The sequence below is a fragment of the Juglans microcarpa x Juglans regia genome, chromosome 3S (assembly GCF_004785595.1).
Source record: "Juglans microcarpa x Juglans regia isolate MS1-56 chromosome 3S, Jm3101_v1.0, whole genome shotgun sequence".
Classification (NCBI taxonomy): Eukaryota; Viridiplantae; Streptophyta; class Magnoliopsida; order Fagales; family Juglandaceae; genus Juglans; species Juglans microcarpa x Juglans regia.
The window spans coordinates 23,721,233-23,735,886 of record NC_054599.1 but is presented as its reverse complement, the minus strand read 5'-3'; the positions used below and the strand labels follow the sequence as shown (position 1 = coordinate 23,735,886).

The window sequence follows — 14,654 nt, the reverse complement described above, 5'->3', positions numbered from 1 at the left end:
TAAATTTTATAAATGAAATATTATTATTTATGTGATGGTGCGGTATTACGCTGACTCAGTCACCGCAACACATAAGGTTGTTTGTAGGCCTTTTATCTGATGCATTTATTTTAAATATTTTAAAATATTTAACATAGTAGATATTGTAATTTGAAAATAAATCAAATATTAATTTCAAATAATTATTATAATAGTAAATATCATTTCCTACACCACACACCAATATGTAATTTATTATTTTTTTTATGTTCTTTTTTTATATATACAAGGGGAATGGGAGGCCATACACCATCAAGCTATCAGGCTCTTGACTTTTTATATTTTTTTAAAAGAAAAATGTCATCATTCATTTATCAAGAAAATTAGATTCATGATTGGATACATTATGGGACGTCCTCACATCAAACATGATATCATAAAACTAAAATAATGCATTTAGAACTCTACTAGTACATTATTTTATTTTGTGACTGGTCTAATCTTCACTACTGCTGATACTGTTTACAGACAAACGTACAAGAGACAACACTCTCTACCTAAACAGAAACTCAACATCTACAGACAAAAGTCTGAGAGACGAACTTATTTTTTATTTTAATTAACAATAAGGAAACTAAAAAAGAAAATAATAAGATAGATGCAAAAAATGACAGAATACAGTTTAGACCAACTCTGGTAGATTTCAGAAACTATAATGGCACGTGAAGTCAACACGTTTGTCTCTTTTCAGCCACAAAGATCAAATTTGAAATATCTAGTAGTGGCAAGTCCAATGATCTGGCAAGTATGGAGAGAAGAGCTGCTAGGAAGGCGTGGCACTTGAGGACCACGAGTAGATGTGAGAGGCGGGTGAGGACAACTCGCAGATGTGAGTGGTGCGTGAGGACCACGCGCAGTGATTTTTGTAAAATCGTCACTTTCTTTCAAATGATTTGTGGTCTAGAAGTTTACTTGTATAGCGTGTGTCTCTCAAAAGTTGTCGGAAAGCTGTAGAACTATTTTTTGGACTCTTTATGTTTAAATATGCATATTGATGTATAAATACAGTATTCTAAAAAAATATAGAAAATATTATTAAATTGAACTGGAATTATAATCGGAGGACATCACGGGTGGGAGTGTCTGGGCGAGGTTGATTCGGTCACTGCAGCCGCACAAGCCCGTCAAAAAGTGCACACCACGCCCCCACGGGCCCACAACCACGCATTAGCTTGCGTCTTGGTGAGATGGAGTTACATATATGCCCTTTATCGTTCGGAGTTTTCCCAATACGTCTCTTGATATTTTCAAGGATCTTGCATGGGCTCACGGGTGCCGCTTGGAGATGCGGATGGGTGGGTATATGCAGGAATTATTCACGTCGTGAATGGACGACATTGACCTTGTCAATCGTGTCAAGCTACGTGCTCCACTCTGTTTGCATTTTGTGGCTGGCATTATGGATTTCTGTGTTCTAAAAGAAATTGATTTTTTTTTCTTATTTATTGTTTAAAAGCAAAAAATCATTTTTATTAAATAAGAAACATATTCATTAATAGCAGAGAGCCCGTGACTATTGCAGCTTGAAACTACAGTACAACTACTCTGTCTGCAACATTTTGTTCCAATAAATAAAAACAATATTATTAATCAAATCAATTAGGTTCTAAAATATTTGTTGTGAATTATCTTCTCTATAATCTTTTGTTTATTGTAGTTGTTGTCAGTTATGAACATTATGACGAAAACATGTCAACCGTTGGTATTTCGTCACGATGTTGTTGTTGTTGTTATTATAAATATTAAAAAAATATAAGATTATTACTTTCTTATTATCTAATTATTATTCTTTTTATATTAGATTTTTTTTAAAAAAAATTATTTTACTTAATAGTTAAGAAAGTGATTATTAGTAAAATTATATATGTTTTAAAATTTTTCTTAATGATTAAGGATGCTAAAAAAATACTTAAAAGAAAATAATAAAAAAATAAAAAACTTAAAATGGATTATGAGTAATAAATAGATAGTAATAAATTATTTTACTACCTTAAATATTATTGTTGTCGTTATTCTTTATGCCTTTTGGTGTCTATGAATTTTAGTCAACTTAATCACCCCATTAAAAACACCATAGAGTTTCTAAAAAAAGCATCAAATGACGAATATGGGTCAACGTACGAAAAATGGTAATATAAAAAATTACATATATTTATCAAATGAAAAACGTTTATATGCCGTCGGTTATTTGTATTAAAAGAATAATTTTTAATTAAAATGAGTACATTATCATAATAAAATAAATAGTCATTTTCAATAGAAATAAATATAATTCGTAGAAGATAATTGTTCTTTTTTTAGTGTTTTTTTAACATACTAACCACGTTAATAAGTTAACCAACTAGCTAATTAAATTGAGCTTTGAAAATCGGAACATGAGATGATATATTTACCCTTTGGATTTACTTGATAAAATATGAAGATTCAACACGTGAAAAGGGGAGGCCAAGAAGACCACCTTTTACACGGAACTCCGTGTTATTTGACTAGAAAGGCCTGCCCGGTCAACATCTCGCACGTGTCTGTTTCTGTATTTTTAGCAATATCTTCCCTAATTGTATTGTATTTTTATTTGTTTGTCGTTGCAAAAGTGTTATCTAATTGGTCGATGTTGATCTCTAACGACCGTTCCAGATCCAAGGTTGTTAAACACGAAACGATTGAGTACAATTTTCAACCACTAAACTCGTGCCCCCCACCGACTTAAAATTCAACCTGACTATAAAAGACGTAACTCGAAAGGCCAATTAAATTCGGAGTCTTGGACCCAACCTCGTACGACAAGTATTACTATTATTCATATTATTTAAATTATTATAAGCATCAATTGATTACTTCCTTTGTCAAAAGAGTCATCAAAAGATGATGAAAAGTATTTTTATATTAAGAGCTACTCTACGTACGAGCAGATTTGCAAACTAATCTGCTTACCAATATTGACGTTAACTATTTTGTTAAAGGTTTATTTTGAAATCTACATCATTTCATTAAAGTTTATCTTTTCACTTTAGTATTAGTGCACGTATTGGTGTGTAAATCTGCTTACAACCAGATTTTTCTTTATATTAAATAATTGGTCTAATTGTTGAGTCTTAACTATTGGTTTATCTATTAAAACAAATAAAAAGTTTTATAGTTATAAAGAGATTTTAAAAAATAAATTCACAAACAGACGTAGTTTCGTAGAATCCGTTAGATTTACTTTATAATAAAAAATAACTTTACAAATCACATTAATTTGTAAGTTTATTTTTATGTAATCCATTTGTAACTAAAGTATTTTTCTTCAAAAATGAAAATTAAAGTGTTATAGCTATAAAGAAATTATTAAAATTTAAATTAATTTTTTTTAAAAATAAACTCATAAATTGTCATAGTTTCATGTAGTACATTAGACTTATTTTATAATAAAAATAATTTTATAATACGATGTATCGCATCAAGCATATCATCTTGTAAGTTTATTTTTATGAAATTTTTTGTGGCCAAAGCATTTTTCTAAAAATATATTTCGGATTCAATTATATTTGTTAACTAGCAACTAATCATGCCTATACCAAGTAATTGGCTGACGATGTTTTCTTAAATACGTAACAAATATAGTTCATTTTTATTATTAAAATTTTCAGATTTAATCACATGTATCAATAAAATATATTTTAAATGATTTCATAAGTTATCTTTTAAATGGAGATGTAAAAACATGACACCAAAATAAATACGTTAAAATAATGTAAAACACTATTTTAATTAGAAAAATAATAGATATATAATCTTTTTATATAATTATGTTTTAAATCAATATTTATTTTATAAAATAATTTATAAAAGTAATATAATATCCTCAAATATGATTATCTATACATGTATGTTTTATCTTCTAATTAATGATGAAGCTTACTAGATAGAAGCGGTTTGAGTATCAAATTGCATACTAACATTCACATAATTTTTTTATTAAAAACAATAAAAGAAAAAAAATTAAGAGAAGAATAAGATCTTCGTCTCGCAAAATTATTTTTATTTTTAATTTGTATTATTTTATTAAATAGATACTTTATATTTAATATTGATGTACAGTTTAGTGTGCAAAATCAATAAAACTTTTCGATTAAGTATATAGAGTAATGCAATTGCATGCCACGTGGAGAAGTTGCATGTTCCCCCCTGAATGATTAGCGGAGCAGAGAGCAATAACCGTATGGGCATTTCGGACCTTTCAATAGAGCCGGGTTCACGAGGAAGAAAAGGAGGAGTGAATTGGGGTTGTTGGTAGGCCGTAGGGGGGTGAGGGGGGTGCTATGCTAATCATTCTGAGGTGGCAGAATCTAATAGGTCTGAAGGTATCTAACGCAATCCCCGCTACTTTTACTTGGGATTAGACAAGCGATTATTCCGGAGTTCTGATCAAGTGGGGCCCATCAGGAATCTGAAAATTAGGATCTTCTTTTCCCCAACTGTGGGCCCATCATCCAGATTCTTGACCGTTGTGAATTTCAAACTTAGATAAGGTTGGCCGTAAAAATACTTTTTTTTTTTTTATATATTATATTTGAATATATTTTGTAACAATATAATTTCATTTATCAAGTTGCATAATAATTGATAACCTTCATCCATATTTTTTATTTTTTATGAGAAACGTTAGATTTATAAAAACATTTTATAAAAAAAAAAACTCACAAATTAAATGTGACTTATTAAATATATTTTATAATAAAAATAATTTTATAATTTAATTCATCATTAATTTCTTTCATTCTCCACGAGTCCCGTCAAACAAACATCAATAAATCTAATTATTCCTGCTAAGTAAGGAATATAGGAACCGTCGAGTCGGCAGTGTCATCCATGGGTTGTTTGTTGAATTTTGGACAATAACCACCCAACATACCATGTGTTACTAATTATGTTGTCCCTATTTCCATCTTCATCTTCATCTTCATCGCTTCGATGATAAACAGGCCGTACTTTATATTCTGCAACAAAAAAGTAAATATTCTATGCTTTTCATGCGGTCCTTCCTGCAATTAATTAAACTTTGATTAATTAAACTTTTTTTTTTCATTGGCTGTTTCCTCTTTTCCAATGTTGGAATCTCACCCTGTTTGGTTCTGGTATTCAAAGATTTATAATTTTTTCTTGGCTGCTAGCTCTCTTTGTAAATTACAATAATTGGAGATTTTTTATTTTTTATTTTTTATTTCTTGAGCATGTACGGTTGCATGCATTCATGGTTCAACCTCTAAAAGAAAATTAATTAGCATTCTTTGTGATTGCTACTTCTCGAGGGAGATTCCATGCAACAATCATGTGACTTGTCTGTCAAATAGGGTCGAGTTCGATGATACTGGAATATTATTGTCTAATAATAATAAAATAAATTGTTTTTTTAATTAATATAATATCAATGAAAATAGAGGGAGAGAATCTTCTTTATTACAAAGACCGACTCTTATTTGTTTTTGAATAAATATAGATAAAAGTCACTGTAGGGAATAATAATTTTGCACACATGATGTGGTATCATCTAGATCACACATCTCTCAAGTCTAAAATAAAAAAGTAGAGAATTAAAAGCAATCATGTAGTGAGTATAAAGTGTGTACTGCTACAATAACTTCTCTCTAACATTATTCTTTATTTTTACTTCTTATAATAATTTCTTGTTTTTTTTTCTTTTTGAGATATTTATTGCCATTTTCATGTCTCGAAAAGCTAGCAAAGAAAAAAAGGGGCAGGGAAAAATTATGCTATGCCCCAAGCTTAAATATTTTAAATGTCTTTTTTCGAGAGAGAGTAAATAAAATAGTAAATATGCTTGTTTTATAAATTAACACTAATTGCTCCAAAAGTGTTGCATGAAAGGCTATATTCATTATATAAAAAGTTATGTACAGTCACTTTTATGTATTTATTTATACCCTTTATCAAAATGATTGGCTGCATTATTTAGTATAAAATAATTATTTTGACCAATCACAATAGTAAGGTGCATAAAAGATTATACGTACAACAATTATATATAACAAAACTCATTTCTTATTTTCATAGTATTTTTCAACCAGAACAAAAGTATGTATGATGGGTTTGAGCATTAGCATTGGATGCTTTAAAATTAAAGCATCTAGCAAAGTTGGAAAAACTGAAAAACAAAGTTGAATTACTATAAATTTATTTGACACTGTAGTCTATCTTATATCCTGTAAACTAATATTATAAATAACTTAAATCTCAAGATAGTCCAAATGCATAGAAACTAGATTATGTAAACTACCCAACAAGTATTTTTTTTTTTTTTTTACCTAAAATTTAAACTAGAACAATCCTTAATGGTCTACTGTTGGTGGAAGTTAATGCAGTCTTGCAGTCCATGGGACTAGGGCTGTAAAGCCTACAACCGAGCCGGTCTTTGACTTGCCGAACTTGACTCGATTCAAAATATTCAAACTCAATATTTTTAATTATTCTTTGTTTGAGTTCAACTCGGTAAATTAAACTTTCAACTCAAGCTCAAGCTTGTCCCAAAAAAGAGTTCTAAGATTTAATAATTAATAAATTAGATAAATAAAAAATCTAATTTTGAATTTGTATAACTGACAATTAGAACCTATATTGAATTATAAGATTTTTAAAATTTATAAATAATGAATATCTAACCAGTTGATATTTATCCATAATAACAATATATTATATGCTTACACAAATTATTAATATATGCATATAATATGATATCATATATCTATTTCATATATGGTTATCATATACTAGTATATGCAATTATTAAATCTTATCGATTAATTATTGTACAAATTATAAAATATAGTTATGAAATATATTCAATATATAGACATAAGTAATTATATTACATATTATATATTTAATTATAAAAGTGCTATGTTTATATTTTTAGCTATTACATATATATGTATATACATAGGTGTATGTATATATTTATCAATTTATGAATGAGCTTTAATCTAGTCGAGTAAACGAGTTGACTCGGACATAAACGAGCGGGTCTTAACCGAATCGAGTTGAGTTTTTATCAGGTATGTGTCATTTACTAATCGAGCAAGTATTTTGTTTCACGGATGAGTTTTTTTTTTTTTTTTTTACGAGTCGAATTCGATTCAAGTTTAATTAGACGAGTATCAAGAGACTATCGAACATACTGGTTCATTTACAATCTTACCAGAGACTCATTCTGATTGAAACAAGCTTCAAGGGGTGTGCCTTTACCAAATTAAAAATATTCATTTTTCAGAAAAGAAAAAAATGTATTTATAAGTTGGTATATAAAATAAAGATAAATAATATTTATAGTCATTGAGTGCGTAAGTGTCATATAATAATTTAAAAAAAAAAGTAAAAATGATACATATATAAAAAAATTAATTTTTTTAATAATAAATTTCATTCTTTTTAAAAAAATTACGTAACCCTTACGCATTTACTATATGTAGCATTTCTCGCCCGTGGAACTCAATCACGCCACTTTTGTCGCCAAAGTTGTACCTCATGTAATTGGATGGTTCAAGCCGCAGCATGCACGAAAGCAGCATGCATGAAATGCGCTGTCGACCTTTTTTTCCAGTAACTATAGCCTAAAGTTGCTTTGGTTGTTAGCTTAAATTAACAGTAGTCTCTATCCACATGCATCGAACACGTACAACACTCCAACTGCATTCGCCAGCCAACGCCGCACGTAATTAGAAGCGACGTAAAGAGATAATAAGTGGATGATGAAATTAGAAAATAGTAAATAATAGTTTTTCTTTTAAGAAATGACATGTAGATCAACCACATATGATCTTAAAGGAAAATGTTAATATATTGTCTGAGTTTATCTCTTTATTTTGATCATTTATGTATTTAAATTTTTTTAACTTTTTTTACTTAATGATTAAAGAAGTAATGTTTAATATATTGATGTATTTTTTAATAAAATATTTAAATATGTTAAAAAAATAAAAAAAAATAAAAATAAAAATTTGTGTTAGGCGGTACGCCCAGCAATCATTACTGGACGACAACCTAGCATGACTCTAATCTTAAAAGTAGCCTAGTCGGACACTTACGTCAAAAGTGTGCACAACCACACATATTATATATGAGTAATTCTAGATGAAGTTCTAAATAGATAAATTTTATACAAATTCTTTGTAAAAAAGTAGATTCTACTAATAAAGAATAGTTTTTTTTATACTTTTAAATGTGAGATCTACTTTTTTACAATAACTTGTATGTAACTTGTCTATTTGAAAATTGTACAGATCATTTATATATATATATATATATATTGAGTAGTATGACGTGGGATTATCTCTACAAGTCCATGTTAGCGTAATATGTGGAATCTCTTTAGTAGAGTATATTTTATTGACGATGGAGCCGCCCACATTCTCTCTAACTGGAGCTAAATATTAAAACCGATCCTAGCTAGTTAGATACAAAAAAGTGTCAACTTTTGTATTCTTTTTTCTTTTTATTTTCTGCTCTTTAATAATTAAAAGAAAAAAAAAAAAGAGGGGATACAAGAAATGAAACATGATATGCATCCAAAAAGCCGTAAGATTAAATAATTGGGAGCCAACGTACAGATGTTATCATGCATTCATGGCCAACCAAAGATTAAAAAAGCAGCATGTGAAGGAGAAAAAGATGCTCATGAGGCAAGTAGCACTGAAAATGTGGCTTTCCATGTGAGAGTGGAAACGGAGGAGGAAGAGATAAAAGGGAATTATATATATATATATGTGGGTTCCAACATATGCATGTAATTATCCTTAACTTATTGAAAGATGACCTAATTTCTTCAGGTTGTGAAATCTGACCAACTTCACATTGTCACCATATATGTTCCCCACTATCCACCATTGATAATGTACATTACTACGAGTTTAAACTATATTAATGTGTGGCAAAAGATAGTAGATCATCATTTAAGTTGTCTCTTCGAATTCATTTAAGTCAAGAGTGAATAGTTTTGGGCTTCAAGCAATATTCAAAGCTTGCATTTACCATTAATAGTTCATATAAATATATATATATATATACATAATTATTTTTATAGGTAAATATTCTTACGTAACAAGTTGACAACTAATTACTCTAAGCCTTAATCCTAAGTAGTTGGGGGCTGAACCCACTAAGAAGTGGGTGATGCGAACTGTTCAACTTTCTTGGCCTCAAGCAATCATTGATCAAGGCTTCCATCTATGCATGGGTGTTAATATTATGATAATGGTCTTTATGGGCTTAGATCTTTTTGAGATTCGCCCACTAATAGGTTACACGCTCCCATCATTGCCCATCAACTCATGCACGTGATCTCCCATGCTCCCTTGTTTTTAGACCCTTTTGCCAATCTTTAGGACGCTAGCTTATTGTCATCAGCTAAAAGAATTCTTATTCACTATGCCTCATATTTTATGAAAAAAAAAAATTTTAATTACAAAAAAATTATACAAAAATAAATCTATAATTTGATATGATAGTGGTACGTCAGATTGTAAAGTTATTTTTATTATGAAGTAGATTTAACGGATTCTATAAAGTATTGTCAGTTTGTGGATTTATTTTGTATAATCTCTGTGTCTATAACAGTTTAAAATATATATATATATATATATATATATATATATATGGAGTGTGAAAATATGTAGTGACTAATGCATAAAATTCCTTTGTTTTTTATGAACAATTTTTTCCTTTGTTTTCATTTCATCCACCATATTCTTAATTTGGTCAAGTTTTTAATTTTCAGAATTATAATATTCAACAAAGTTTCTAAATCCGACATTTACGGCTGCTCATTCTGTCCCAATACTAATCCCTTTCTCCCGTGAGCCTTACCAAAAGTCTCCTAGTATTAGGCACCATTATCGGTTCCACAAACCAAATTGACCTTTTGACTGATGTGGTCATTTTCAAGGCACGTAGTTATTATGAGAAATTGTGATACACTGTAGATTTTCTATATTTCATTTTATGAGAAAATTCATGCTCCTCCCTAAAATGTATGCCTGGAGTTCAACAACAAACACGGAACCATCTCAAAAATCACACGGATGATTATCTTTTCTTGACATCAATCACAAGAACACATACAACCAGCTCGACGAGCCATTTCCCGATAATGTATTTTTATATTCTTTGCGACTTAATTATCCAGTTTATTTCAATCAGAAGAACCGACCCCAATGTCCTTATATAAGTATACATTTGACAACCAACTCACTGAACTAGGAGTATTAAGACCTTGCCAAGATAAAAGTAGAATACTGAAGCCAGATGTTCCGACATTTAAAATAGATGAGAAAATCACGGATGCACCATTTCCATGACCATGACCATGATTCATGAATCCTATACCAGCTCCAATTTCTAAATGGCAAGATACATCAATAGATAAAACCAAATAAGAGTATGCTTCAGAAGCTTTTATTAGACACACAAACTCAATCCTACTTCTACAATCTCAATACCACCAAATTGCTGGCAGAGCACACCCCCGCTTCCAACAAATCAATCTAGAGAGCTCCCCGGTGCCATCCAGCAATTACTAACCTGTCCACAATTAATTTCCTCCTAAAAATTACACAAATAAGTAGGTAAAAAGAACCTTCAGCAACACAGCAACCTTCTTAGTCTGCTCTGGACTGGCCAGCTCTTGAAGACAAGATAATGCCGACAATAAGACCATAGAGGGCAAGTGCTTCGGCAAATATGAGAATAAGAATCATTCCAACGAAAAGTTTTGGCTGCTGTGCATTAGCTCTGCAAAACACATTCATATACTCAAGGGGCAGCACAGATTAATGGAAACTACTATGAAATGTGGAAGGAGTGCTGATTATAATTTCACTACAAGCACAAATCCAACAAAAGCATCCTCAAGAAGTAATCAAAATTCTAGAAAGTCCATAAATTACACACCACTTAAGCATAAAAATCAATAATGCATCATAATCCAAACAGTGGCACAAGACTACTGAGGTTTGCAATACATGAACTATTTTGTATTTTTTCCATTTTTCCTACCAAGTAAATCAGGGTACCTACTTGTTTCAAGCATTAAGTTCTCTGTCCATACCTGAGCTCTGTTTCCACTCACGTCATAAATGACACTAACCCTTAAACAAGCAAACCGATCATCAGTTTATACCTTATACCATTATTGATATCATCTTTGTTGTATTAATATGAAGCTGACATTTCAATCACAAATCAACGTCGGATCTCAGCTATCCCCAAAATGTAGACTGAAGCGGAGGATCACAAAATGCAACACAAGGTGCGGACCGACAGCTTGATACATATTCGAAAAGGTCTCCTTTGCTCATAAGTGAATTTCGACTTACAGAAATCGAATGAGAAATAACAACATATTTCTGGAATAGATAGAAAAAAAGGAAATGCATTCACAAATATAAGCTGGAAATGGAGGGGGTTTAGAGAAAGGACCGATCATAATAATTTGAAAATAGATAAGAAGACACCACTCTGAGCATGATATCATGATAATACTTGATCTAGAATAGCTCCTAGAATAAACAAAGGGATCACTAACCAACATGGCTGCCATGAACTACCCTGTGCAGGCTAGTAAATTTTAAGGCATGCAACACACTTCACTTTAGTTACAAGTCATTACTTCTACAAGGTCAATGTACTTCTGACTATGGTTAGTCTAGAACATCCAATAAAAAAAAAATGAACTTCAGAAGAGGTGAAGATGAAGACCACCCTTCAAAATATAGAGCCACTGCATGCTCTTGAAAACACAGCCCTTTATCATCCTATTGGAACCAGGAAGCATTGGAATGCCAAATAAAACGTTCATGTGGATGAAAATCGGATGTGGTTCATCAAGTTCCATCTGAATTACCAACCACTAAGAAAGATAACCACATTCAGCACCAACATAATGTAGACACTAGAGATCATTATACGCTAACCCCATGATGACAACATCTTTTCATCTAGTGTGCAAGGTTCAGGAGGAATGAGCCCCTAGTTGGACAAGGAGGTTTAGAGTAGCAGATACAAAGATAAAAGATACCCATCTTTCTTACATGAATAATAGGGATATTTTCCTCAAACCCTTCTATGTCAATCAATTAACCCATTCCATCCCCAAAAAAAAAAAGAAGCAAACAAATGCCCCTAGAACATCTTAAAATAAGGCCCCATTTGGTTTCACAGATGGTCTCAACCCATCTCAACATCCAAACACCAATCAAACACAAACGCTTTTCAATTTCAAATTTCCAACAACTTTTTCATCTAATCAAACTATCTCACTACTATTTACAAATTTCTCATCTCATATGTGTAACCAAACAAGGCCTAAATATTCTGGATTGGTCTTGAAAATGTGTACTAGATGAAGAAACAACTATAAGCTATTTCGGTAAGTCCTAAAATCTACAACGAGAAGGTTAGCCGGATATTGCAACCAAGCTTGATGGTCCGATGGATAAAATAAGTACGAGTAATTCTAGGGCCAATATAAACTACATGAGCAAACAAATAAAACATTAGTCTGAGGCTGACACACAACATTAGAAACAATCAATTTAAGAACCGACCCTAAGTCCCAGAACCATCCAAGAAAATAAATCCACAACTCAGTAAAAAGCAATTACTGATAATAGGAACTGAATATATGTGTACCAAATTCATATAAGAGATCAGAAATATACCTAACACCAGCATCACCAACAATACCAATCGCCATACCAGCAGAGAGGCCAGCAAGACCACAAGCAAGCCCAGATGAGAGATGTGCATAACCATCAAACAGGTAATAGGACTTGGCCTTTGGGTTAATCCCGGTACTGATGATAACGGCAATAATAAGGCCGTAAATACCCAAAACTCCAGCCATAACAACCGGGACAATGGACTTCATCACCAATTCAGGCCTCATCACACCCATTGAAGCCACACCAACACCACTCTTTGCAGTCCCATAGGCAGCTCCCATACCTAAAGACGAAGCAAAAATAATAAACTACGCAACTAGCACTAAACAATCACATTGTTCCTAAAAAGATTGAAGAAAAGCAATTCCTATTCATTTTTAGACTTTTTTTTATTGGCACCGGGTGTTCGGGAACAATGTCCCGACCAATCCCATGAGTGCACAGGCCCTCGACAAAGAGTTTCCCACAAGTGCACTTTGGGTACTTCAAGGGAAAAATCCCTCAGTCCAATGGCCCTTAGGAATTGTTTGCACCCAAGATGATTCGAACCTTAGAGCTGGAGAGAGCATATTACCAAGGCCTTTACCACTTGAGCCAACCCCTAGGGCTTTTTTTTTTTTTTTTTTTTTTAAGAATCTTACTTTTATTTGGTTAGCCTACATAGGGTGATGGGTTCTCTGGTCGAGGTTTTAGATAATAAATAATCAAATCTAAAAAAACGTAGTAAGGCCTACACCAACCACGCTAAAATCTGCAATAATTACATAATTGAGCGCTTGAATCAAATCTTACATATTACACCACTTGATCTCCTAGGGAAACGAAAACTATACATCAAACTAGCGTTAGCTGATATATTTTTTCCGAGCTACATCTAATAATAAAGTCGATATCAGCCATCCGACTATTCCATACAAAAAGCAATGAAAATGGGAAAGGAAAAAAAGAGTAGCAATCATATGTTAAGTTTCCGTGGAAATGACGAATGAACTGAAATACAGTTTCTTTGCAGTTGGGAAGAGGTTACAGGCTTTATTATCAGCCAAACATACTCAAGAAACAAAATGGAGAACCGAATTTCGGATTTCTTTGGTTAGAAAATATTTTTCCCGAAATCAGACAGATAAAAAAAAAAGGAAAATTCAGATCGATCTAGATGAGATAGAATGTATCGGTGAAAGAAAATGTAGGTAAGGTTTAGGGTTCAGTTACAGGAGAAAACAAGAGCAGCAGCGGCGCCAAGGAAACCGAAGAACGGTGCCGTTTCATCGCCGCTGAAAGGAGACATTTTCGATCGTGGATCTGCAACGGCTTTCGTTCGGGATGTGAGAGCTTTTTTAAGAGAGTTATTGGAGCTTCGGATCGTTCCCTCTCCGCGTCCTAATTTTTGTTTGTTTCCGTCCAAGAAAAGGCATGGAAACTGGAAAGAACAGGACGATCCACGTGCTTTGTCGCTTTGTAACGACTAGAGTTTAGGACACCTTACGAATCCGTCGTCGTATCAAGATTATAATTCAATTTAATAGGCGAATTATACTACATACAATTATTATTTATAACTAATTTATTATTATTTTCACGTTTAAAAAAAAATATATTTATAGTCTTAAAATATCCAAGTCTCATACTAATATAGTATCACTCTTTAAAAAATCATTTCTTTTATTCAAAATTTTTAAATATTTTTACAAATTGAATTTTGATACATCAGTATTAGCGTAGAAACTAGGCATTCCATATCAGCATATAAATAAATATTTTCTTCCATATTTTAATATGTTAATAAAAATATTTATAAATAAATTTTTTCAAAGAGTGATGTTAACAACTTCATGAATTCGCTACTTGTTGTAAAACTTATTACAACTTTATATAAAAAAATTATGATGTAAAAAAACTTCC

General features: G+C 31.5%; 1 protein-coding gene across 1 annotated transcript; it reads right to left on the bottom strand.

Annotated features, from left to right (window-relative positions):
* Window positions 1-10,318: 10,318 nt before the first annotated feature.
* Window positions 10,319-14,199, bottom strand: LOC121258031 (V-type proton ATPase 16 kDa proteolipid subunit-like). Its single transcript, XM_041159356.1, has 3 exons — window positions 13,965-14,199; window positions 12,750-13,035; window positions 10,319-10,821 (listed from the first exon to the last, which is right to left on the bottom strand). The coding sequence occupies exons 1-3, from the start codon at window positions 14,038-14,040 to the stop codon at window positions 10,689-10,691; spliced, it is 495 nt and encodes a 164-aa protein (XP_041015290.1). The 5' UTR covers window positions 14,041-14,199; the 3' UTR covers window positions 10,319-10,688.
* Window positions 14,200-14,654: the final 455 nt, after the last annotated feature.

Excerpts from the sequence above, each read along its gene's own strand:
- LOC121258031 (XM_041159356.1), bottom strand. The coding sequence starts at position 14,040 with ATGTCTCCTTTCAGCGGCGATGAAACGGCACCGTTCTTCGGTTTCCTT. Across the intron at positions 13,036-13,964 it reads TGCTGCTCTTGTTTTCTCCT|GTATGGGAGCTGCCTATGGG; the intron begins GTAACTGAACCC and ends CTTCGTCTTTAG. Across the intron at positions 10,822-12,749 it reads GTTGGTGATGCTGGTGTTAG|AGCTAATGCACAGCAGCCAA; the intron begins GTATATTTCTGA and ends TGTGTTTTGCAG.